Below are 25521 nucleotides of genomic sequence, written 5' to 3' on the forward strand. Positions count from 1 at the left end.
CTGTGTAAACGTAAGTAGAATAAAAAATGAAGGTGATTATATAGCTTTCTTAATTCTTAAGCAGGGTCGGAGCAATTCGGGATACCGGAAAGACTTTACCTCACTGAAAATCCTGACGTAACTTGACTCTTGATGCAGCTTTGAACGTTCCAATAAAGTTTGCGTGATTTGGCAAATTTGCGAAGCTATATTATGCAGTACACTTTTCTATATTTACCTTTTATTTTTCTCCTACATTCCCATTTCCCCTTTTCTCTTTTCCAGGTTTGTTTTTAACCGGCCCTAGGCTAAATTGCTGCCTACCGGTACTGTGCACTTGCAGAAAAAACGCTTGTACTGTGATGTTTTAACCATTCTTCGCTAATACTTATTGCTCTATCAGAATTGCAGAAGGTTATCAGGTGACGAGATTTCATGAAGTGAGAGCTTACAACATACTTTAAGTTGTTCTTCATATCATAAATCAAATTCAGAAAATATGACTCTGACCCATTTGAAGCATTAATTATTATCAAACGGAGATTCTGGATTTCAGAACAAACGCAGTGTGCTTTACACAAAAAGTGTGTCGCATATTACATTGAGGAAACATATAGAGAAAATTTTGTCAGAAAACAAGTCAGCTTAATGGCAATTACAGTGAATAATTTTTTCCTTGGAGTTAACATAAAACAAGAATACATTTAATAAAAATAATATTGCTTTGTTGAAATGGATATTTATTGTTGTGAAATTCAAGTATGATACTGTCGTAAAGCGGCAAATACTGTGCAATATCAAAAGCCAATACTCAACATGAGTTTTTGTATGTGAATATTGTGATACAAATTTGCTTTGCCAAGAAACAACATTACTACAACACTATTATTAAAAAATAACATATGCTGTGATAGCAAAACAAAAACATTTAAAGCCAAATGGTAAGCGATTTACGTAATTAAAGTTTATACCATTCTATGGTAATGCACATTAAGATAGGACAGTTGCTATACCCAACTGGCATGTTTTAAGCCAATAAGCTGGACATCTTTTGCCAAGTACTGATACCAACGATACTTCCAAATTATCGACTGCCTACCTCAATGCAGACAATTATATATACATATATTCCTAAAATATTGACTGCGTAGAAATATAATTTGCAATTACTATTACGTTTGGCCATTTTACAATAGTTGTAAAGCTTTCGTTTATCAATACTGGAAATAAACAACCTGTTCCAAATAATATCGGACTAATAAGCAACACAGGAAGAGCAAAAACCTAATGGATAATGATACGCTTTCAAATCTTTAGATTTAATTAAACGCAACTTTCTGTTAATCGTAACTCGAATATTACTTGCATGTCTTTTTTTATGTCTGCACATCGATCACTTAATACTTTCCCTGGCACACAATCATGCTTATGAAGTCATAAAGTGCACAGGTGGCAACATTGCCAGGACGAATTTAATCGAAAACTCTGGTAACAAACCGTTAGGACCTGTAATTGTTAACAATTAAGAGTATGAAAACAACTTTTGACACACAGTCGTGTTATGTTAAAAACACATCGTGCACGGTAGCGAACGTTTGTTTTCGTAGCAGTAACTCTGGTAACAAAAAATGGCAGCAGTAACTCAGAAAGAGTCTATTTATCAGCTATTCTGGTTGACAAAATTTTCTCTATCAAAAGCGCTTTGCACTAAATGCAAAGTAAGCACATAAGTGTTACGTTTTTGTTGTCCTCACTCTTAGAATTACAGGCACATCTTTTATTTAAAAGCAGTTACCTAGGTTACCTAGTTACCTAGTTACTTGACCTAGGTCAAGTTTTTGTTCACACAGCTCATTTCAGGAGCTCCAATACAAAACTGTCCGTGCAACTACTTGTCGGACACACGTCGATAAAAAGACACATGTGCTTAATTAACCACGAAAACGTGCAATCGGCCGCAAGGGAGATACGTAACAGATACAGGGCAAAAACAAGTGTAACATAAGTATAGCAACAAAAAAGTCAAAAAAGCTTCAAAAAGTGTTTAGAATCATTGAAGCGTGAGAATGAGCAAAGTTGGCTTCATTCATTTTGCCATAATGATAGGCCAAATTTTGATAAGAATCGATGAAGAGTTATCAGTTTTACAGAGTTTTTTGATAGGATGTTAGATTAATCTCTGTATGTAAGTGTTAGATATGCACTGAAGAACAACTGAACAGGTGCACACTTGACTAGCCTTTGCACACCTGGGTTTAGCGGGTCTGTACACTCAAAATCTTGACAAATTTTGCCACAAAATGCAGACCAGACAAGGACTTACCTTTAAATCAATGGTATAAATTTTTCCTTGACTTGCATGCAGTGCCAAACAGAACACCAAGAACATACAGTGATAAGTTTCCATTGATTCAATATACAAGATTTCTTATAGTGTTTGACACAATATCCTTTCAACCAAGTTTCCTTCAAAAAAATAATTAGGACTATTAAAAATATGTTCTTTCCACTGCTATACTTTATTCCGGTATTATTATGTTTGGATTGCCATATGTCCGGAATTTCCCGGACATGTTCGAAATTTCGGTGTTGAAATCTGTGTCCGAAAATAATTCTAAAAATTGCTCTAATGTCCGGAATTCTAGCATCTAGTAAATTGAGTTTAACCTGAAATAATGTACACGTGTTGTAAAAATAAAAATTTCAACTTTTTACAGACTTCTAGGCCTATTGGGTAAAAGGCTAGAGCTAGTCTAGTGTGATTTTTCAGTTAACTTTGCTTTGTGACATAGTAATTTTCATTATTTGGTAATTATATGCGAATTTGGCTTTTTTATTTTTCAAGTCATTCGACAGGGTTAGTGTATTTTGTAGAATCAGTTTTGAAGTTTGCTTTATATAGTGATTAACTTTTAGGTAGTGTAGCCTATGTAGCCAAATTGGTCTTATTTTAGTTAAGTGAAAAAAGTCTAATATTAGTAAAACAGAAAGTTGCTGGAATAAACAAATGGGACCATTCTATGCTTTTTTCTCTCTTTGACAGTGATGCTGTCTTGCGAAAAAAAATCAGCGTTTGGATTGGTAAGATGTAAGAACATAAGCTACTGCAAAATGCCATATAGCGCTTGTTTGGTGTCGCGAAAGGTATGGTCATTGGAACCGTCAGGAATTTGGCCTTTTCAGATATGGTAACCCTATATTATGTACCTCCGTAGGTAACGGTGCAAATTCACAGTGTAGGAAGGACTCAAATTTTCCAACCATAGTTCATTACACAGGGGTCGGCAAGCTTTTGTGAACTGCGGACCGGTTTAAAACTTAAATTTTTTCGTAGACCGGCCTTCAAAAAATTGTGGCAGCCATTACACATTATGATGTAACAAATACGTTCATTATGATCTCCTTATATAGTTGGGATAAATCAACTAACGCGGATTTCCAATACCTTTTTGGTTACAAAATACAACAACTTTATTGCACTACAGACATTGGAAAGTAATTCGGCCCGGTAACGATCTCCTCAGGGACTGGTACTGGGCTGCCGCCCGGTGGTTGCCGACCACTGCATTTCAGGACTAAAATCCAAGACTTCACATTTACTGGTATAAGCCTAAAATTTTCCTGTCTGTGCAGATGCTTCGAAAATAAGTTATATTCTGAAACACGCATAGCATGTCTAGCGATGGCGTAGCTAAGTCTAACGATCAACCGTTATTGCCTATCTGAGAGGACTTGAGCTTGTAGCCAAAGCATGTACCATAATAGAAACAGCCTAGGCCCTAGGCCTAGAGTCCAGGAGTCGGCAACCTTTTGCACTTAAAGAGCCATTTTAACCGATATTCCACAAAATAAAAATCACTGGGAGCCGCAAAACTATTTTCACAATAAAACGAAAACGACACTCTGTAACAAAACTGTCATGTGTCGCATTTATAAAAGCAGTTAATTCAGTAAGATTTAATTAATGTGATTACTATAATGTGCTCAGTGAGATAAAGACGCGAGTGTTCTTCTGTTTGTTTCTACTGTAGCAATAAAATTAATAAGAGCCGCATCAGAAGGATGAAAGAGCCGCATGCGGCTCCGGAGCCGCAGGTTGCCGACCCCTGGCCTAGACCCTTTCGGAGTTATGGACGCCATATTTCTTACATGAGTCAAGCCAGCAGACACCTTCTGGCAGACACTGACTTGACAAAGTTGAAGTTTTTTTTTCTTAAAAAAAGACCATGGAAAGTTCGCTTTGACAAAGCAAAGAGATTTAAACATTTCAATGTTTGTTTAAGTGTTTAAATCTCGTTGGACAAAGCAAAGAGTTTTAAACATTTCAATGTTTGTTTAAGTGTTTAAATCTCGTTGGACAAAGTCAAGCAAGCAGATATCTTTCAAAAACAATATAAAATTAAATTTAAACTTCCTGTGAGGAAGGGTGACCAAAATCGCAGTGAAGCGTCGTCAAAACATCGAAAGTTAACCCAAATACAGTACTTTGCCGGACGCCGTTTACCGAAGTAAGAAAATACCAATTGCGTAACCGGCTAGCCGTTTACTGAAGTAGCTTTTTCCAACTTTGGTAACCGGCAGCCGCAGCCGGTGAAATAGACGCTGCCTTTACTCTTTTTTAAATTACAAGCGTCCTGGGCAGCACATTGTAACGATTTTGCTCAGGTGAGTAGCATATGACTTCCTTTGTGCAATAAAGGTAACATATTTTCAAGATTTTTTCTTTATTGGGCAAAAAAGTTCATGTGTTACTTAACTAAACGAAATCATTACAATTCGATAAATAGCACGCTTGTAATTTAAAAAGAATCAACATGGGATCAAATCTATTGGCAAAGTAAGAAGTAGTTTTCTTACTATTTGGTAATTTCTTGGAGTTAAAGTGAGGGTCAAGTTTAAAAACGAGTTGGCCTTAAATCATACAGTAATTGTCAGTAATGACATTGGTAAAAGAATTTCGTACTAATATGTAGTGGTTAAGCAGTTATTGCCATAAATAAGTGGCAAAGAAACGCAAGTTCATTGCTTAATTACGACGAAGATGGCGGTTCTTAATACGTCACAATAAAAAAATGACTCAGGTATGCGTATCAAGTATGAATCGAATGTTTCCTGTGCAACAGCAGTGATGGCCTTCCTACTTCCTCGTGACATGTTACTAACGTTACCCGTGCCATGTCCAACCATAGATATCTTATTATATATAAGATATCTATGTGCCAACGCATACGTAGCGTACCTAGTGACACGCCTCAGAAACACCTGCGTCATCTTCGACTCGTTCTTACGTCAGCGGTGGTGTACTTATGCTAACATTCCAGACAGTTTGGCTGGCACAGGTGTACAGCATTGCTGGTTGGTGTTGTGTTTAGCGTGGGAATTACCCTAACAGGTCGGCAAGTTTAAAAGTTAAGCATTCAGTCATTTGCAGAAAATTATTCAAAACATGCAGAAATGTAGGTAGGCTAGCCTATAGGCCTATATAAGACATGCATTTTTAGGCCAAACTTCTGTTCTTAACTTTGGGCTTCTGTAATATTAACAAGAGTATGAGAAATGTAAATGTAATCATGCTCCAGTTTGAGGTAGCCCTAGCTCCCAGGCAAACTTTCAAAAGGCCCTATCTAGGACTGAGTAATTTTAATACATATTAAAACAAACGAAAATTATTTCATGCTTTAGTGATTGACGGCTTTTATTCCAGGATCAGTGAATATTTAAATCGTGTTAGTGCTGTTTGTTAGCCGGATCTATAGGCCTAGTATCACTTGATCATAATGTTGCAAATTTTAGATTTCATATCTTCCTGTTTGTAAAAATTTTGGCACTAGAACTGAACCACCAGTTTTGCATCATAATTTATTTCATACTTTATAGAATACATTTATACATTTCATACTATTTACTTTATAGCCAGAAGCTTTTAACTTAAAATGCGAAATGGTTCATTTATCTATTTCTTTTAGTTGTATGCATCAATCTACCTGTCCACATCTTCAGACATATTAAGTGCTAAACACAAAGTTCCGTCGATTGTTCTGCTTAGAGTGACTCAGACTTTTAAAAACATATTTAATATGAAAGTGAAAAGAGAACTCACGTCTGAAGCAGATAATCTGGAATAAGCTGTACTGCCATGTTAGTCACATTGGCAAGCAAGCTGAGGCGTTGTTTGTAGAAAGTAAACCACTATTAGCGCTATTTACAATTAGCAACAATCTAACAATAAGCTTCTTAATACATCTGTTACATCCCACTTCTTTAAGTAGCACACATTGATTGACACAAGAAATCAACAACAATTGCATTATAACTGGATGCTAAACAGTGACACTGATCGTAGTACACAAGTATGAAAAACATTGAATGGAAAATAGTAGAATGTAAGGAATAGTGACATATACTAGTATGAAGACTTGATATAATAATAATGAAACACAACAGTGGTGAGTGAAAATACAAAACATATAGTAAAGGGTGTGCATGATCTATTGGGATGAGTAACATGCATTTACTTAAATGCGCAGCCAGTGAAAATTCTTTGTATCGAGATGGAGGCTTTATCTGCTATCCACTTCGTGAAACTTGTAGTTTGTATCGTGCACATCGGTGATATTATTAGCGGAACTGCAAAGACTTGTGGCTTGAATATTTATGTTATTATCACATGAACCTGTGTTATCATGTTCTTCATACTATTCGAATTGAAGTTCAGGTTCATATGCAAGTGGATATATAATCCATAATGGTAGATTGTTGTTTTTCTTATGTACAATGACAAGATTGCTGACCCAATCTGTTGGTCTATCCACATCAGCAACAATTCCACTTTCTTTTAAAATTTCAACCTGTACTTTCAGCTTTGGCGGTATGGCATATAGAATTTTGCGTGGATGTTGGATCACTCCTTCAATATCAGGATTGAGTTCTATGTTTCATAAACACCCATGCCTTTGAATATGTCTGCGTATTCATGCGTGATTTGATCAAGGGTCAGTGTTGAAGTTGTGCAAAGATCTACTCGCTTCATGAGATCTAGCAAGTAACAGGCTAGTTTGCTAAGAATAGGAATGTGGCAAAGTGACGTAAAACTGAAAATCAAATGCGTTGCCATGTTTGTTTGTGACCCGCAATGTGGTGGTGCCTATAAGTTTTACTTGGTGGTTACCAAATGCAGATAAAGTAGCTTTAGTTTTCTTCAGTGATGACTGGTTTAGATTCTTGTAGATTGTATGCGGGAGAATGTTGGCTTCAGCTCCAATAGCCAACTTGAAAGTTATGGAAAATACTTTCGATAACTCGTTTTGAACATGAAGGTTAGCTTTCATTTTAGTTTGTGTATGGTTCGAAACAGAATTAATTGAGCCGACATGGTTTACTTCTACTGCGTCAGATTGCAATTCTAGTGTTTGTGTGTCAATGTCATGAACTTGCCTGGATTGACTTCTGCATACAGTGGCAAAATGATTGCGCTTTCCACAGTTGCGACACATTTTACCAAACGCTGGGCACTGTCTGGGTTCATGTTATGTGCCGCAATACCTGCAGTTCAGTGGAGTGAAAGAAGTAGATGGAGGTCTTGTATAATGACTTGTGTGCTTGATGCTATTGATCTGGTGAGTGCTGGTATCATGAGTTTTCTTAAGTTGGGCTTTGCTTGCTTCTGCTGCATGACAGATATCTATGGCTTTAACTAATGTCAAATCAACAAGTTGTATCAGTTTCACTCTAACTTGCGGATCATGGATGCCAAATACAACTTTATCACGCAGATGCCTATCTGGATCAGTGTAGTCACAACCATCAGGCAATTGTCCTTAATTCATTACCCAGTTGTCAAAAGTTCACCTGGCTGTTGATCACGTTGCCAAAACATGTAAGTGTTGAAAATCGGATTCTTTCTTGCCCCTCAGTACTCGAGTACGTTGTACCGTCTTGATCGTTGTACGGGCTATGTATGAATTTCTTTAGTACAGTCTTGTTAATCATCTTGGTTTTCTTCATCGTCAGAAAGATCTTCTGTGCCTGCGGATCAGCAGAATTTAAAAGTATTGCAACTTGTGTTTTTCCAGGCTTTAAGCTCAGCCGCCTCAAAGTATGTGGAAAAGCTCATTTCCCAGTCACGCCATAACTCTGCTACATGTCGGGAGACAAACTGCATGGAATCTAGTGGTCAAAAGCTGAACGTCATCTTTCTGAATTCCACTTCTTACACCATGTAATGCGTTCTGCTTAGAGTGACTCAGGCTTTCAACAACATATTTAATATGAAAGTGAAAAGAGAACACACGTCTGGAATAATACGTACCGTTAGTCGCAAGCTGAGGCATTGTTTGTAGAAATTAGACCACTATTGACACTATTTACAATTAGCAACAATCTAACACTAAGCTTCTTAATACATCTGTTACACATGCTGTTTTATTTTTTTTAGCTATGTAATTACATTGTATTAATACCTTTACTTTAAAATAAAATTTTGGCATTGGCTGTAAATGATGTTGCTTCAAAGTTAATTATGTAAAACATCCTTTATGTACAATATAGGATAAACACCCCATGCAGCAGGATTGTAGTTACTTGATGTCTTGGCTAATAGTTTTGCTTGCAATAAACGACATTAATTTTTGACCGTTATTGCAACGGATTTTTCGAAACTAAGGACTTTCTTCAACGGCGACAATATTTAATTACATATATGCAAGTAAGAAATTGCAAGCGTAAACAACGTACAATTTGTTTACGTTTGATTATTATCATTATTATTATGATTTTGATTATTATCATACCATACCAATATTTTAAATTTAACTCACATTCGATTTTTCAAACTAGAATTTTTTTATCTGTATATTATGTATTAATAATTTTCATAAATTTAAGTTCTGACAATGCTCAAAATCTTATAATTCAGTGCAAATGAATTGGCCTTCCTCTGGAAATGATCTGCCTTCACAAGAACGTTGGCCTCCTTTGGGTGGGTTGAAACATAGCAATTGATATATTGTTTTTGACGTGTTTAACTATATAGGACATAATTGCAGTACTTAGCCTCCACCTGCTACATTTCATAGCTCATCTATTTGTATTTTGGCACTTTAAGTACTTTAAACTTTTGATAATACAGAGGGTAGCTTATTTGCTCGATTACTATTGCTACACAAATTGTTTTAACACTTTGCGAAATTCTGTAAGTTATCATTGTTACTTCTAAAAGGTGTGAGATTTCCGGCAACAGCCCAAGCAAATTACTAGCTGAATTGGTAGTAAATTGTCTTTCAGTCAGGAAGTTTTATTTCAGTTATTCTTCTGGCATCATATGCTCGATGCAGTAGTTCAAGATGGTTCCACTGGAGACCCGCGGGCCACTTTAGCCCACCAAGCTATTCATTTGGCCCACTAACTTTTGTATAATGATTTACAACAATAGATGCTTGATTATAGATGGGTTTATAACACTAAAAGCAGTGTAAACGTGGCCTGATTTTGGACTGTTGCTTTGGCATACTGGTATATGCAAGTTGCATACAATGACACCAACAGTACTAAGACACAGATAAAACAGGAAATTGACAATAGCAAACTATCAATTGGTAGCTCAGAGAGGAGCATTTTTTCTTCACAATTAAACCATTGTAACACAGAAAGCTCCTTGGAAATACTTATCTATTTACAGTATTTAGTAAAATAAAAAAGGAAAATGTTGGATGGTCCACTAGGGTTAACTTTAATTTTTAATTTTTCTATGCAAGCTTTGCAAGCATCAGCTTGCATCATCAGGTGTACTAAGAGAGTTCTATTTGCAGTAAGCAATAACTGTTCCATATTAACAAAATGTTTTCAAGTGCTTATCAAACCAACACTCACAAAACTGTATTTATTTTTATTAGAATCGTTTTTCATTAGATGGCTGGATTTGTTATAGGTATATTTACCCTAATCCTTTTCGCACCTCTAGTTTCACGTATGTTTAATATTCTTTGACCCCATGCGTATACGTTGACTTTTATTTGTGGCTCATGGTAAAATGAAGTCCTGCATTAGTTAATCATCGTTATCATATTTTGGGCATAGTGGCCATGCTAACCTTCCATCGTTGTAGCTAACCTCTGTACTCCATGCACGTTTTAAGCCCTCAGGGCTTTGCCGTTTTTTTCTGTTTGTTGTTTGTTTGTCAGTATATCTTTTTCACTTCCCACAGTCAATGGCGAAAAAATAAACAAAAGAATAGAATCCTTTTGTAACGTAAAATACTTTTTCACAGCGCTTGGGCTTTTGAATGGAAGTAGGTATGCAGCAGATGCCGCTAACAATAAGTCACAATCTATCCTACTTATAGGTAAATTCAGTGTTTTTTTGCTTTATACACTACCATCATGTGAAATTAATTTCCAAGCCATAAAAAAGTTTACGATTTATCAACTGCAAAGCCGGTTCACACCTTTTTTTGCAGTTGAGTGCGAGTGGAAGACAAAAAGCGGGAACGCACTCTCGAGCACTTTTTAAAAAATAGCACTGCGCCCGCAATTGCTCACAAAACATAAGCGCTTTTTCAAGTGCGATGTTATGTAGTCGTAAAATACAGCTAAGCTCCATACTTATCAAGTTTGGGGGAATCATAATTTTATTTGTAATCATTTATCCAATTGTAACCTGCCCTTGATTTTAAGCTGCTCTCGTTGTAAGTCACATTATTGGTTCTAAAAAAGTAATACAAGCCATACTTGAACGTAACATAAGGTGCAGTAAATTATTGCAACAATTCTAACATATTCTAATAGGCTATAATAATAAATTTTGGTTGGATAAAAAATGTAAGCTGCCGTTGAATATAAGCCTTAAAATGATAACACAAAAATATTAATAAACCGTAACTTACAATCGAGTAAATATGGTAATTGAATTTTATTCGAATAAATTGAATTTATTGGGTAACTACTTGCTAGTTTGGCAGGGCCAACAATAAATATTTGTTTTTTAACACGTAACAGAATAAACAGTCATCATCATCATCATCATCATTGACTCGGTAGCCAAGTGGTTCAGGCGCTGGTCTCGCAATAAATGTTTCTTGTGTTCCATATTCGATACCCAATGGTGCAATATGGTTACAATACCCTTCGGCAAGGCATTAACGACACTTTCTCCTGTTCGGTGGACCTCGTGGACCTCGTAGACAGCTGTAAATTCGAGCAATACTAGACAAAAAACATAACAAAAATGCGTAACAGTCGGAACTTGCACAAAGGCTAGGTTGGTAACCAGGGCTTGAGCGGTGAGGAATTATCGCTGGATTTAAGTCGAGCAATGACTTTCCTCAGTCCGACACTAAAACATTATCATGCATGCAAACATTGCCATTGACACTTTGTAATAACCTAAATGTAGAATAACAGGCACTGTATAAATATGAATTAAAACAGTAGCATAGTTTATGGATGTTTATGTACAGTATGATGCGATATTTTTTAACTGATATGCAAAGTTTTCTAGGTGTGATATGCATGTAAACCTGTGGCATGGTCAAATCTCACTTATTATTTTTCATATTATTTCGAAGTTAACCTAACAATTTTATGAGTTGTTTTGGAGTTGAAAATACCATTTTACTCAATTCATTAGGCCTATTCGGTTAATGTTCTAGAAGTAATCATCCAAGTTTTGAAAGATATTAGAAAGAAATTAATGGATTTATTCATGCAAAACGCATAGTTTATTTGAGATTATTGACCAAATGCTTTGAAAATTGACTGTTTTTAAATCGAATAATGCCTAGGAGTTTTTGCATAAATATATGAATAATAGTAAAACCATTTTTCAATACGTTTTTCACAATAATGAGAAGGCAAATAATTTTCGAAAGTGGAGAGTTTGATTTATAAACACCTTGCTCCTGGTTTCACCGTATTTTTTACAATAACCCAAAATTGTATCAGCAAGCATAGTAAATTTAGAAGGTCAATTTACGCCGTGTAAATATAGAACTTTTCCAGAAAAGTTGTATGTAATAGATTGAAAAACAGCTAATTCTGCTTAAATGTTAACCAAACATAAAAAATAGATTATTTTACTAGTAGTCAGTATTACCATCATCTACCACCAACATTTAGCTATAAAATTGTACTTAACGTGTACTTAACTGCAACCTAACCGCATATCTTGGCAATGCAATCTTCGGATGAAATAATCACTTCAATACACAAAATAATGATGTAGAAGTCAGTTTCATGTCTGCAACCCAAAACTGTAGCTAATGATAGCATTGATATTGATATTTATTGCAGATATTATTGGTATAATTAATTATTTATTAGATATTGATATTATTATCTTCTGAAACAGTTCCATTACTTGTGTCTAACTTATTATAATACTGTAATAACTGTACCATCATTTTATGAAGCATTTTTACGTTGCCAGAGCATACCAATGTAAGAAACTTTGTTACAGGAGCTTCAGCTTCTGATGATCTTCCGGTCACTATGGAACCTAAAAGATCTGAATCAAACAGAATTGAACAGCTTGAAGTGGAAAAAGAACACCTCAGTTCATGCTTGTTTTCACTGACAACAAAATTTGCTCAAGTTAGTAGAACATTTATGCATTGAACATGTTTTATGCATGTATTTAACCATTAAACTTTCGCAATAACATATTGACATGGCCAACAGCCAACCAACATTGCTCTCAGTGAATGTTTCTAGCATTAGCAAGTGGAAACAGTATGATGGTCTCAGTTTGTTATTGCAATAGGCTTGACCAAGGCATTGCCATTGTTGTTAACAGTTTAATAAATCAAGATTTTGACAACAGTAGAACTGCAATAATAATAATAGAAAATAGAATAATAGTACAATAACTCAAAATCCAAGCTGCGTGACTACCTGTTAAGCAAATAATTTCTTGAAAAAACATAAGCAACATTTTAATCATCATCAATGGTACATGATTAAGTAGTGATGCATTGCTGATTCGATAATTCTGAATTATCCTTAGCAATTATCCCAAGTCATGAAACTACATGTGGCTAGATAATACAAATTTAAATACAAATTCATACATGCTTAAGCTAAATTTTCTCTTTAGCTTTGTTTATCTTGCTTGTTGAAAATTCATTTGGACACATTGTAAAAACACTCTTGTTCATAGCATCTCGCTGAAACTTCTTAGTGTCCTCAGGGGTGTGGTACTGCCCACTTTGGTAAACACTGATGTAAAGCTAAAGCGAGAACACTAAACATTTGTTCAAAACCACCGTCCACAGAAGAAAGACGTTGCAATATTGTCAGTAATATTGCTTTAAAAAAAGGAAAAGGGAAAAAGTAGCTAAATGATTGCAATCAATCATTATGAATAATATTGCAATCGTTATGGAGTTCAAGGTTATGGAAGGCCATAGTAAATATAAATAAACATATTGTTATGTGTCTCAGAAATGAGCTCAACACTATAACAAAATCCAAAGTGTTGGAAAAAAACTTGGATCGTATTAACAATTTAATAATAAAGCTTCTCCTTTTACAATACATGCCCAAGGCATTGCTGAACTAGTAGATGTGATCACTAATCAGTTAATCGATGTTTGCCAGTCAGGAAAAAATATTTCAATTTTGTGCACCAGATAAATAGAAGCTTTAATGAGTGGCCTCTCTATTTTACAATGAAAGTTGTTTTCAGTTTAAAGGAGGTGTGTAAAAAATTTTTACTAAAAAGTTAGTCGCAACGTTCGATATCAGGGTTTTTATTCTCAATTACTGTACTTTTCTGCCTTTGTTCAGGAAAAAATATGGTTCAATTTTTGACTGTTTGACTTAGCTTTTGAATGCGTGGTGCACAGCACAATCAAGTATTCAGCAAGGACTACCCTTTTTTCCAAACACATATCAACACATGGCAAGCAGCTCAAATAAGAAAAAATCTTTGTTTGTTCCGTTCCAGCCAAAACTGCACTAATAAGGGCGTTTTACTGTATATGAAAGCAGGAAAATAAAATTATTCAAAAAAGTCCGAAAAATAAATTTGTCGGATGTTTTTGATGATTCTACAATCACAACCAATGTAGCTGGAGAAACAACTACATATTCGGCAACATTTATAACCAGGGCTTCCATCGATGTGGAACCCAAAATAAGGACGACTGGAAAAAATACGATTTTTCTACCAAAAAAGAAACAAACATTTTTTCAACAACAAAATTACTCATCAGTCATCACTGAAAACGTTTTTACATTTGCTCATTTACAAATTTAGGCTACAATAAGTTGTTTGTCGAGAAAATATACAACCTTCACTGCAGTCTACAGAACTAGCCTTCCTATCTAACCTAGACAGCCTGAAGTGCTAACAATGCTTCATGCCTATTCTATGCCTTGCTTCTTTGTGTTCACAATAAGATTGTGTTGCTGTTATGATGTCATAAAGCTTTGGCAGCAAAGAATGTTGGACAGGATGAAAATGGTTTGTAATTAGAGTTGTTGCTTTGTTGAAAATAAGACAAAATAAGGACGCAAGCCAAAAATAAGGAAATTTCTTTGAAATAAGGACAATAATATTTTCTACGATGTAGACTTTCAAAATAAGGACAAATCTTAGAAATAAGGACGGTATGAAAGCCCTGTTTATAACTATAGCAGTTGGAGACACAAAAAAAATTGTTTGTAAGATCTGGAAAACACTGCATAAAACAGTGTTGAGTGTTAAAAATGAATAGAAGCAAATAGATGTCTACATTGAGCAATGATTGAAGGTTGCATAAATGAATTTGTTTATTTTGTAATTTTGAGTGTCCGATTTTGACATGCCATAGATTTTTCAGTAAAGCAAAATATATTGTGTGATTGGAATTTTCATGGATAGTCTGGCAACTTCAGACTGTTTCCAAGTTTGCGTTAGTATGTGTACACAATATAAGGTAACTTATAATGAAAGTTATACTGGAGTACTCGACTAATGTAACTTGAATCAGGAACAAGTTGTGTAACATTGGCTAGTTGTTGTAACGAGTTAAGATTTTATTTCGTAATTAATAGTGATGTTTTCATCTGTGCAGAAATCCATGGTGTAATTACTTGCTTTTTTTCAGTAGTATATTAACGAAATACATGAAAAAGATAATTTATTTCAACGCAATAACTTTTAAGCTTCCTGTTCCTTTTGTAAACGTGTTCTTGTTCAAAAATTACCTTAACATCTCTGACTAAAATTACATTAATCAAGCTAGCCGTCGAGACGACATATCCAGCGTATGACACAATGTACGAAGATCTGTAAATATCATAATGGCATGAAAGTGATTCAACAGACCACCGAAAGTGAACACAGAAATTCATAAAAGCAGACTACTGGAGCGGAAAAAAATGCTAAGAAGAAGATTTGTTGCATTTGTAGCAAATATCTGATATTATAAGGGCCTGTTATATGATTTTTCGCAGTTTTACAAAGACAACACGGTGATTGTGACAAAGGTCGCTAGCTGAAAATCACCATAGAAAAAGTAGAATGAGTTCCAGTCCAGTGCGCATATGAAGTTAATGTATGATGGTTTGTTGGTGTTATGACGTTTACTGAGTGTGCGTCTAAGCTAAAGTTGACATTATATTTCTTTCAAAGTTTAGACTTTTTAATGTTTTTCTTTGGAAAAACCTAAGAAACAAATGTATTTAAGCGCTTGGTGTGAGAATTTCAGATATGAGAATTTGTTCAAAATACGTCATTTAGCTCTTTTATGCTACATCTCGGTGGATACAAAAACTCCGCTAGGTGACCGGGCTCCTTTATTAGCAGATGCAAATTGAAAAATTTTACTTTGCATTGTTTAACATAGAGTTAAATATAGTCCTACACTCCCTAAAAGAGTCACTTTGTTTATATTTATGGTACATGAACCTACAAAAACTGGATTATGTGTATGAAAGTTACACCACAGATAGGCATGTTATATACCAAATATTTTTAGATAAATTATCAAAATTCTGAGGGGTGGCACATTTGCTAGCCTTTTGTAAAGACATTCTATTTATATTCTAAATTCTGTGTGTAACTAATAAATCAGCAGGTTTTCCCTTTGGATAAATCAAATTTATCTCTGGCTAAGAACCTTTGACATAGCTGAAGAATTTTGTCGTTAATAGTATATGACTGTAGGTGCTGTACCATAGTTTACGTGCCACTGTAACGCCCACATTTGTTGTACTACAGACGCTTTCAGCGAGTCACTATGTAAAAACAAGTTTTGGATACTTAGCTTGCTTTTTGTTGATTATTCAATCATAACAGATTCAGTTTCGACTTCGCCAAATCTCTGAAGCAGCTCCAGGTGATAGGAATGATCTACTTACGGAACTTGAAACTTTTGCGGATCATGGTTGTGTTGATTCACACTCATTGATGACATCACAGGTAAAGTATGTCTCATCTTTGACTGCTCTAATGCCATCATGCCATGTTAAAAAGTTTCGGATTATGGCTTTCAGTAGTATCTATATAATAGTATGTTATTTTATATTTAATAGAAAAGTATCGATCAAGATGGTAAAATGAGCGAAGAGATCAAGGAACAACACGAAGTTATCATAAATGAATTAAAGGCTCAACTTGACGACTTAGAATTATTTGCTTTCAAACAGGTTAATGTTAGGTACCAGTGACTCTCTATGCATGACTTGTTCAAAATGGTTTTGTATTATAATTGTAAGTTTTTGTTCTATAAAAATGTGTTTGATTTTACTTAGGGTGGCGGGAGTGTTCCCCAGTCTATGCAGTTAGTTAAACAACAGGCACTATTGGACCAGCTAAGAAAGAAGTTGAACCTTCATGTAAATTATGATGATCTAGCACACACGTCTGTGGATGATCTTAAAAGCAAAGTTGATAATGCTGTGGCAGAGGTAAAAACTGTCACTGCCTTGTTTCTTACGTATGTCTGAATCTTATAGTACTTACGTACAAGTAAGTAAATATGATATGTTTGGCAGTACGCTATAATGCTCTTTAGATTGTGAACCCTACAAAAATGAAGGAAAAGCTTATTGATCACCTGCAAACACAAATCCAAGATTTGGAACGGTTTGTAGAATTTTTACAAGATGAATCTGAAGGTAAGGTATTACTGTGGCTTTCAATTATTATTTAGGGCAGTGGTCCCCAACCCCCGGTCCGCGGACCAGTACCGGTCCATAGGTCAGTTGGTACCGGTCCGCACAGGGTACTGTTAATTAGTGTGGGAACCCCTTTTGTTGCGTAGGCACGCTTGAGTTCTCGAAATCGATTGTCTGGAGAGGCCATTTTATCGCATAATAACCTTAGTTTATTACATCACAAGCCCTTGTTATGCTAAAATTCTTGAATTGTTATCTTGAGTGTATCAGCTAGTCTTCCTAATTTAGTATCCCTTGCCCATTCTAACTGCCCGATGCCCTTTAATCAGGAGAGTAAGTTTGTTACATTCAGTTTTTTAGGAGGCGCGCAAACTTTTATTTGCAAATTTAAATCACTTGATATTCGTTTTAATTCAATTTCAATTTCATTTTGAATGCATGTTCAAATACAAGAAAATTAAAAAAAATCTGCGTCTCCCCCACCCTTTTAGTGGGTCGCGGTAGAATTATCAAACGTAGACCGGTCCGCGGAGACAAAAAGGTTGGGGACCACTGATTTAGGGTACTCGACACAGTAGAAAATGTAGTGGCTAACACGTTCGAACAGAAATTGTACTTTTTGTTTCTTATGTATTTCTGTTTACCTGAGAATATTTAGTTAAATGCATTGTGCATCCAATTCTCAGTTTTATTCCCAGCCTGTTTTGTAAGGTAAGACATGCATTATGCCTTAAATCAAAGCTATGTTCTGTTATACAGACAGTCAATTCCACTTTTAGCCGTGGATCGTTCCAAAATTGGCACTTAAGCATACTTGTTACTAAGCAGCTATGGAAGTTGTACTTCACTAACAGCAAAATGAAATTGTAGGTAAACTATCAACGTCAATGTGTTTAAAGTTAGTAATAATAAAATGAAACATCATGCGTGCATATTGCAAAATGAAAAAAAAACATGGAGATTTCGGAAACAGAAATAGTAATGTCATGATTTGCAAACACAATTCAGTTAACTTTGCAATTTATTAGTTTATGCGGCAAAAGGTAAATTTTAGACAACCTTCAGACATATTCAGTGATTGTTTTGTCCAAACTAGTAGTGTTTAAAACGAACATATCAAAAGGAAGAACTTTTGGGAAATTTTATATATTAAAGCGCCACATCAGGGCTGTAAATACAACAAATTTGCCATATAAGCACCAGGCTAAATGAGAAAATATTTTGATTATAAAGAATTTTGTTCAATTGCTGTCTTTTGTTTTGACTTTCTTTTTGTGAGGATTGATGCAATATATTGCAATATGATATATTTTGTTATGCTATAGGTGCCAAAAATCGTAGATTTATTGTGTCCGTGCTTTGATTGTGTTGCACACTGCGCACAACAATCTTCGGGGAGAGATTTGTTTACGACTTACCTGCCGCTCGCTTTATCAGATTCACTATGTTACATTATTTTTAGTGTACAGTACTGTGCAGTTATGTTAGCTTAGCTATTTATGCGTTGCACGATTCGGTAGAACATTGATAGTCCGGAAGCCCAGATAGGCTACCGTGCACCCCTACCACAAAAAAATGCCGTTAAATTTTTTTTATTCTATGTAATGTCCCAAACATATCTAAGACCGGTAACAGTGAAATAACTCATTCCCCGTTGCCGTTTTCTAGTCTTTTTTCGGTAAAGAGTCACTTTGAATTTACCACAAACTTGCATGGCTCCTATAATAATCTTTCGAATATCTGCCAACACACGAAGAAACAAAATGTAGGGATACGTATGCCCCCTGGAATAAATCACGTCATTTTGCATAGCTTCCTTTTAGTCAACATTTAAGCTGTTTCTGTATTGGTACTAATGCAGGCCTCGTTTAAACATGTTTTAAAGTCGAGTTAAGACTCATGGATTCGTATCGAATTTTTAGTTCTGCAAGTTTTTTTTTCATGACCTTTATTGACATATAACTACAATATCATCATACACGGAGGCGCAAAGAAAAAAAACATACAAAATGGAAAGGTAAATTAATTAATAATCATTACCGAAGATATCAAAACTCTGGGTAAGGTAGGCAAGCATCCCACTTGCTGTGGTGATGTTTTATCGAAGGCGACAAAGTTTTAATCGCGGTTAATCCGATCCATGTTTGTTTTCTTGCGAATTGGTTGAGCTTTGCCGTATTGTATATTTGTGCCATGTAATAAAGTGCATCAAACATATTTTGGCCGCAAAAATGTTTTTCCTTCCATAGGAATAGATTTTTATTTGGTTTTGATAATTTTATAGGGGGTGGTTATAAGTCATCTGGATCTGTTCCTAATTCCAGCGCACAAGGTGAAAAGAAATCAGATGGTAAACAATCGCTTGCACTCATACGTCGAGCCGTTGCAATGTTGCAGGTTACTTTTATATACTTATACCACATAAAAGATTTTGGGCAAAGTACGTTTTTTAGGTTAATAACTGCAACTCACACAATATAACAGCCATTTTTACACTGCTCATATCTAATTTAGCTCTAGATCCATCTTTAGTTCAGTTATAAGATAACGTGTTTTTTTGGTTGTTGATTATACTTTGTAATGGTTCAGTTCTAACTGTCTGGTTCTGTATTGCGCTATACTCAACAACCAGAGATCACCTTTGCAAAAATGTAATATGTGCAATTGTTCATAGTTTACAATCAAAATTATTAAACAATTTACTACATATTTTGTCAGTCTTTAACCATGCGGCTCAACTACTATCGTCGTCATGTAATTAAATACCTATTTTGCCATTCGCGCATGGAAATTGACTTGCTTTAACAGTTTTTGATGACAGCTCATCGTCTTTATGTAGATGTTTTCATTGACGCATTTCAGTTGCGGTTCCAGAATGTCCCCAGAAAAAAACATTCTTGATACCAGCTCTTTGATTAGTGATCTCAAGAAGGCTGTCCATCGCATCAGGTGTGCTGACTTGCAATTTCTGCCGTTATTGCTGTTATGGGTTACACTTTCCTCAGCCACAGTAAAAAATCATTGCTTGGTATTGTATTTAATATTTGAAGTGCAAGTGCTAGAACGACTTTGTCCTAAAATAAAGAAAGTTAGATGTAGTTAATATTTCTGTGCACGTTTCTCCTGAAAATACGCAGTTGACAAAAATAATAATTTTTACTCACCCGACAACATTTGGACGTCAGAGCTGCCCAAAGAACTTCATGCTTGACAGGCGCTTGTGTTTTGCCATGCTAATTGCTTAAGTTTTAAGGCAAACTTGTTTTAGCTTTGCGCTTTAAATCCTTTTATGCCGATAACAATAATAATATCATAAATATAAATTCTATTAATATTTTATTCGTAGGACGATTGTTTCAACACAATTAAGGGTATGTGATGGCGAATCTGATTCAAACACGCAAACATCATGTTCCGAAGAGGACCATAACCGTAATGGTGAAGACGATAAACTGACACAGGTAGAGATAAATAATGCAAGGCTAGTTGAAATGTAAGTGCAATGAAAAATCTTTATTGCTTGATTTGAAACCGTTTTTTTCCTTCAGAAAAAAAAAAGTTAATGTTTTAAAATAGGTCTACTAATAACAGATACATTCAATTGTAATGTTTGTCTTGTTTATCGAGGCGGCCCTTTTTTGAACGTGGTGAGAATGTCTGGTTGCTACTGAAGCCATTGGTGGCCACGGCATTGCACCAATGTAATTGCACCTACACGGGATAACACCCACAAGGGATTGCCCACGTTCGTGATTTTGACTGCAACGATTTTGATGCCGTGTAACCCACCTATTATGCAAGAACTGTTTTCCTAAATCATTTGGCCAATAAGTAATGGCAAACAACAAAATGCGATGAACGAAAAGGAATCAAGATGTGAAAACGCCAATGGTCCCCAAAATGGTGTTTGTGAAGAAGCATGCTGACCCAATAATACCCCTGTTATTACATCAGTGCAAGCAGCATTACACAGCCTAAAGGTTTTATCCTGACAAGCTGTTATAAAAAACTCTGGCCTTATTTGGCGCCCCCATAATACTGCGCCTGTACACAGATGTTTCAACTTGCCCCCTAAACTAAGTTCTCTCCAGTCCGATACTCAGCCTTTCACTGGGGAGACATTTGGCACTTAACGCTATATTTGAGTGAATGAATCTGTGGTCTATGGTAAAATAGAGTCGCATACGCTCTATGTACTTATACACTGTACGTATTTATGTATTACAGTACTTGTTTGGTGCAGCCCCTAAGCCCGAATGTGTACAATCCTGTGTAGTTGCTGTTACGATGGGTGCAATTACTATGGTATCGACGCCATGACTTCGTAAATTACAAAGAGTTTGCGTGTATGGGCTAATTTGTGGGAATACAGTTTCGGCAGATTGCGTTCTGCTCATTTGCGCAAATTTGGAATTCCAACTTGTTAATATTAGTAACACTTTCAGCTTTCACCTATTACATACATTCAGTAATGGTTTTAGGGTGAGGCGAGGAGACAGGGCCCTATGTTTGTGTATACTTGCTCTAAAAGAACAAACATTGCATACGAATATTATCCTTAACTATTCGCTGTTTTTTCAGGACAGGAGTCATTCATTTGTTAATGCTAATTAGCGTTATGAACTGTATTTAGAATAGGAGAAAGTTGTGTAATTCGAACCTCTGTGTAAGTTGGTCCCCTCCTACTTTGATATTACTTTTGTATAGTTTGATGCTTAAATGTTCACTTGATTTAAAACATTATACCAAAATCCTCTGGGGTATTAAGCGCTCGATAGCAACAAAGAAATGAAGGGTGTGCGATGTTGTTTTTTGAAAGAAATGCAAAATTTTATGCATTTTAGACCATGTAATTTCCAAAGCATGCTGGACCCTCGTATTTTTTATTGCTACATCTCCCGTAACTTTGGAACCCACAAAGTTAAATCTCACCATACCTCCGCCCCCCTCCCCCAAACCTAAAGTCAGCACTGCATACGTTAAATTTTACATTAAACACTCAACATCAATGTCTAGTCACTTCATTTGCTGTCGCTAAATTAGCATATTGTATTTACCATATACCTCCGGCCTATCGAACTTTTTTTCTAAGTAATTTTCTTGATCATCACGAACTACTTTAACATTGCTTTCAAACGCTGTATTGGGTAATTTAACATTTCAATCATTTTGTTTTCTGCAGTTCTTTTGTTTTCCATTGAAAATGAGTGTGTATCGGCAAACTGTGGGCGGCAGCTCAATTTCGGGCTTTTAAGCAAAGTAGACTGGGCCCCATTACCATATTATATACTGTAGTAAAATAACTGTAGGCTGCGTGATACTTGCAGCGTTTTTCCAGTTCCAGCAATTGCTTGGCTTGGACCACTTAAGTAGCCACTTGGAATTGGATCGCCACTTGTTGATGGTTTTATTCATTACAATTTCTGTGGGTATTTACAGCCGTAATTGTACACATCTCAAAAATATTTAAATTGCCCAGTAGTAACCTTCCACGTACATGACCTCCAAGCATAGTTTCATTTATAAAGCTATAGTTAATTTCTCCACCTTATCTTAAATCATTATGACTGGGACAATAGTAAAGGAAGTCAGTGAACAGATGAAGAGGTGCAAGCTTTGTTATATCAGTATCAATGAAACAATGATTTTCAATAATTTTTATAAATTAAATCTAAAGTATAAACTTTAGATGTTAAGATTAGGTTAGGAAATTGGAAATTTCTGATGTCCTATTCCTGTATTATCGTCATATTTTTGCGGACTCGACAACAACTTTAAACGCTATAATTACAAGGTTTATAGTAAAGTTAGTACAGTAGTACAAATCGGTTCATTGTTTGTTATTTCAGTTATTCCAAATTTTCCTTGCAGTCGCCCTTTTTAACCTGTTCGATTTTTTGTTTGGTTAGAAAATGTAATTTTGCCCATTATAACAGGATGAAGCTATCCGCTAGGACTATATTTTTAGCATATTTCGTAAAACATATTTGTAGAAAGGTGTTTTTGTCAGTACGCAAATATAGGCCGTCGACGTCGAAAAAAATTTCATTACTGTAACAAATTGGTCTTGCTGGCATGACACGTGTTGCAATCAATGCAACCTCCATTCGTGAAAGCAGAAAGTGTAGTATTTCGCATAATTGTTAGCAGTTAAAGACCACAATACTAAGTTTTGACAGTTAGCTCTTCTAGCTGCTTGCAAATGGCTAATGTCTAATTAAATTTCGCTGCTTTCGGAGACCTTAAGGCTTAATTTATTGGGTATATATGAAAATTCGTTTAAAGTTTACGTTTGACAATATAGAGATCATTTGTAGTAGTAAAAGATGTCTGTGCCCATAGGTCGTCCGTAAAGATTTGTGTTGTGCACTCCACAAATTACTCGGGCATGGATTAGTTCATAACGCAGTTGGAACGCACGGATCTGCAATTATAACTCCCATATCGTGCATCATTCCCAGAAGTTTGAATCCATCGTATTCTGCAGGTATTACCTTCCTTGCACAAGAACTTGATTGTCTGTGGTGATAAAATTTTTCACTATTTTGATTTTTGAAAAAGTAAGCACTTATCTTCCCTTTTTTCGTGGCTATCCATTTTGTTAACTGGTATACAATTGTTTCCTGCAGAAGTGTTATATCGTAAAACGTAAGGTTTTTCAGTTTTGTTTTTACGTACACTTTGTTAACTTTTGCTAGAGGAAATGCACCCCTGGGAAGTGTTTCTCGAATATTACGAGTTGAAAAATGGCCAGGAATTAGCTAAAAATCCATCTCGAATGTTATCTCGTTCCTTTAATCTCAGTGATTTGGTAAGTCCAGGTCAAGGGGAAAAAAGTCCAAGGTAAGATATGAAACTATCTTCCATGTTTCGATAACAATGTTAATACATAACATGCATAATATGTAAAGTTGCCTGTTGTGCATTTTAGGAAGTACGGTTGTTGTAGTTCCCTTGTTGTGTTTACTAGAATTTTTTGTTTGTATATTTATGCAACTAAGTGCCAAAAACAGGGAAGATTTAAGAGTAGAATGTATGCTTTATCGCTAGAGGATTTTGCTAAATTTCCATATGAAAAAGAAAGTAATCTGCAGGATTGTTTTTGTTTTGCAACATGCATGGATTGTTAACGTTTTCGTATTGCCTCTGTATAATATGATTTGTGATATTACTTACTCAATAGTGCAAAGTCCTCACTTCTAGAAGCGATTCATCTTATAGTTAACGACCATAATCCTTTGAAGAGAAGTTACGATGCAATGTTCAAAGGTAAGTCGGGAATTGTCAACGTCTTTTTATCTAATTAGCTATACAAAAATGCACAATTGGGCTATATTGCGGTGTATTTTGCAGCGTTGGTGTGTTTGGGACTTAACTCCGGTCGGCTTTCTCGTTGGATTTGGTTGCTTTCCCGTTGCTCAACTCTGGTTTCAAATCACTACGACGATAGCAGTTACTGTGCAAGAACAGGCTTTGAAGGAGTTGTGACCGTTTTGTCAAAGTTGGACGATATAATCTTTAATTTACCGGTAGATATTGCTGTTCGGCCTTTTAAAAACATAACTGATGCCTTTTGAAACTTTTGATGACGATCACTCATTCCCACGTTGAACTGTATACTGTATACTTAGCCTACAACTAAGTTCATCAGCTGACATGTAATTAATGTTTGTTGTAAGTGAGGCATTGTTACATTGATTTCCGGGAATCGTCTTCAATCATTGCTGATTTTTTCAAGTGGATTTGAATCTTCGTATCAGATTTGTCAACGTATCTTAACTCATTCGTCATTCTGGCGCTTCTGGCCGTATATTTTTTGTTTATTTATGTATGACGTCTATTGTTTTGCACCGTTCAATATCGAAACCTGAATGAATTTCATTTCTCTAATATTTCTGCACTCTTCTAGACTGCATGTTTGATATGCAGTTGCTGATATTGTACAAATGCATGACTTTGCACATGTTTCTCAACTATACTTCTGAAAGTGAGTTTACCGTAATCTATAGTATACTTTCGAGTTGACCTGCTATAAGGACATTTGGACATTGACAGACACAATCGTCAAAGCCTGCTCTGAAAAGAGCCGACAAATGGCAAATCTTTATCAAAAAACAAATTCATAAACTTCATTCAATAACTAGAAGTACATTTGCAAGAAATGATGTACTTGTATTATTAAAATACCACCTAGGCCGCTGTAAAGTTAAGCGCGGTCAGACTACCATATTTGACATATTGTATTTGAAAGTTACAAGTCGTGTACAAAATATAGATAAAAATAGCCATTGAAAGTGGTAAAATGTGTATTTTTGACCAAAACTGTCAGTCTAAAAGTTTGAAATCCAGTGCGTAGTTTTAGGTATGTGATTTTATAAAATAAAAGCTTATAATAACGGTGGGTAAAAACTACGTCACAAAACAATGTTGTAACCTAATAGGACTA

The 25521-nt window shown here is 35.5% G+C and overlaps 2 protein-coding genes across 4 annotated transcripts in view; one reads left to right on the forward strand and one right to left on the reverse strand.

Moving 5' to 3' along the window:
• Positions 1-2442, reverse strand: part of LOC143468305 (protein GPR107-like) — a 29913-nt gene extending 27471 nt beyond the window's left edge. The window contains exon 1 of the mRNA XM_076965433.1: positions 2303-2442. Coding sequence (XP_076821548.1) covers positions 2303-2386 — 84 coding nt within the window. The 5' untranslated portion in view covers positions 2387-2442. The remainder of the gene's footprint in view (positions 1-2302) is intronic.
• A 3874-nt stretch (positions 2443-6316) lies between these two features.
• Positions 6317-25382, forward strand: LOC143468701 (RUN domain-containing protein 1-like). 3 transcript variants are annotated; one of them, XM_076966054.1, is made up of 17 exons: positions 7401-7595; positions 7752-7855; positions 8052-8197; positions 8527-8683; positions 8894-8956; positions 12430-12563; positions 16255-16377; positions 16491-16604; positions 16710-16865; positions 16973-17075; positions 19360-19472; positions 19915-20024; positions 20422-20536; positions 23418-23562; positions 23774-23918; positions 24259-24344; positions 24429-25382. In XM_076966054.1, coding segments are annotated over exons 4-17 (1632 nt in total). In that variant the 5' UTR covers positions 7401-7595; positions 7752-7855; positions 8052-8197; positions 8527-8682; the 3' UTR covers positions 24653-25382. The 3 variants fall into 3 exon arrangements, with proteins under 3 accessions (XP_076822168.1, XP_076822169.1, XP_076822170.1); XM_076966055.1 differs by lacking the exon at positions 7401-7595 and having other exon boundaries at positions 7742-7855; XM_076966053.1 differs by lacking the exons at positions 7401-7595; positions 7752-7855; positions 8052-8197; positions 8527-8683 and adding an exon at positions 6317-6362.
• Positions 25383-25521: the final 139 nt, after the last annotated feature.

This window comes from Clavelina lepadiformis, chromosome 8 (genome assembly GCF_947623445.1).
Source record: "Clavelina lepadiformis chromosome 8, kaClaLepa1.1, whole genome shotgun sequence".
Taxonomy (NCBI): domain Eukaryota; kingdom Metazoa; phylum Chordata; class Ascidiacea; order Aplousobranchia; family Clavelinidae; genus Clavelina; species Clavelina lepadiformis.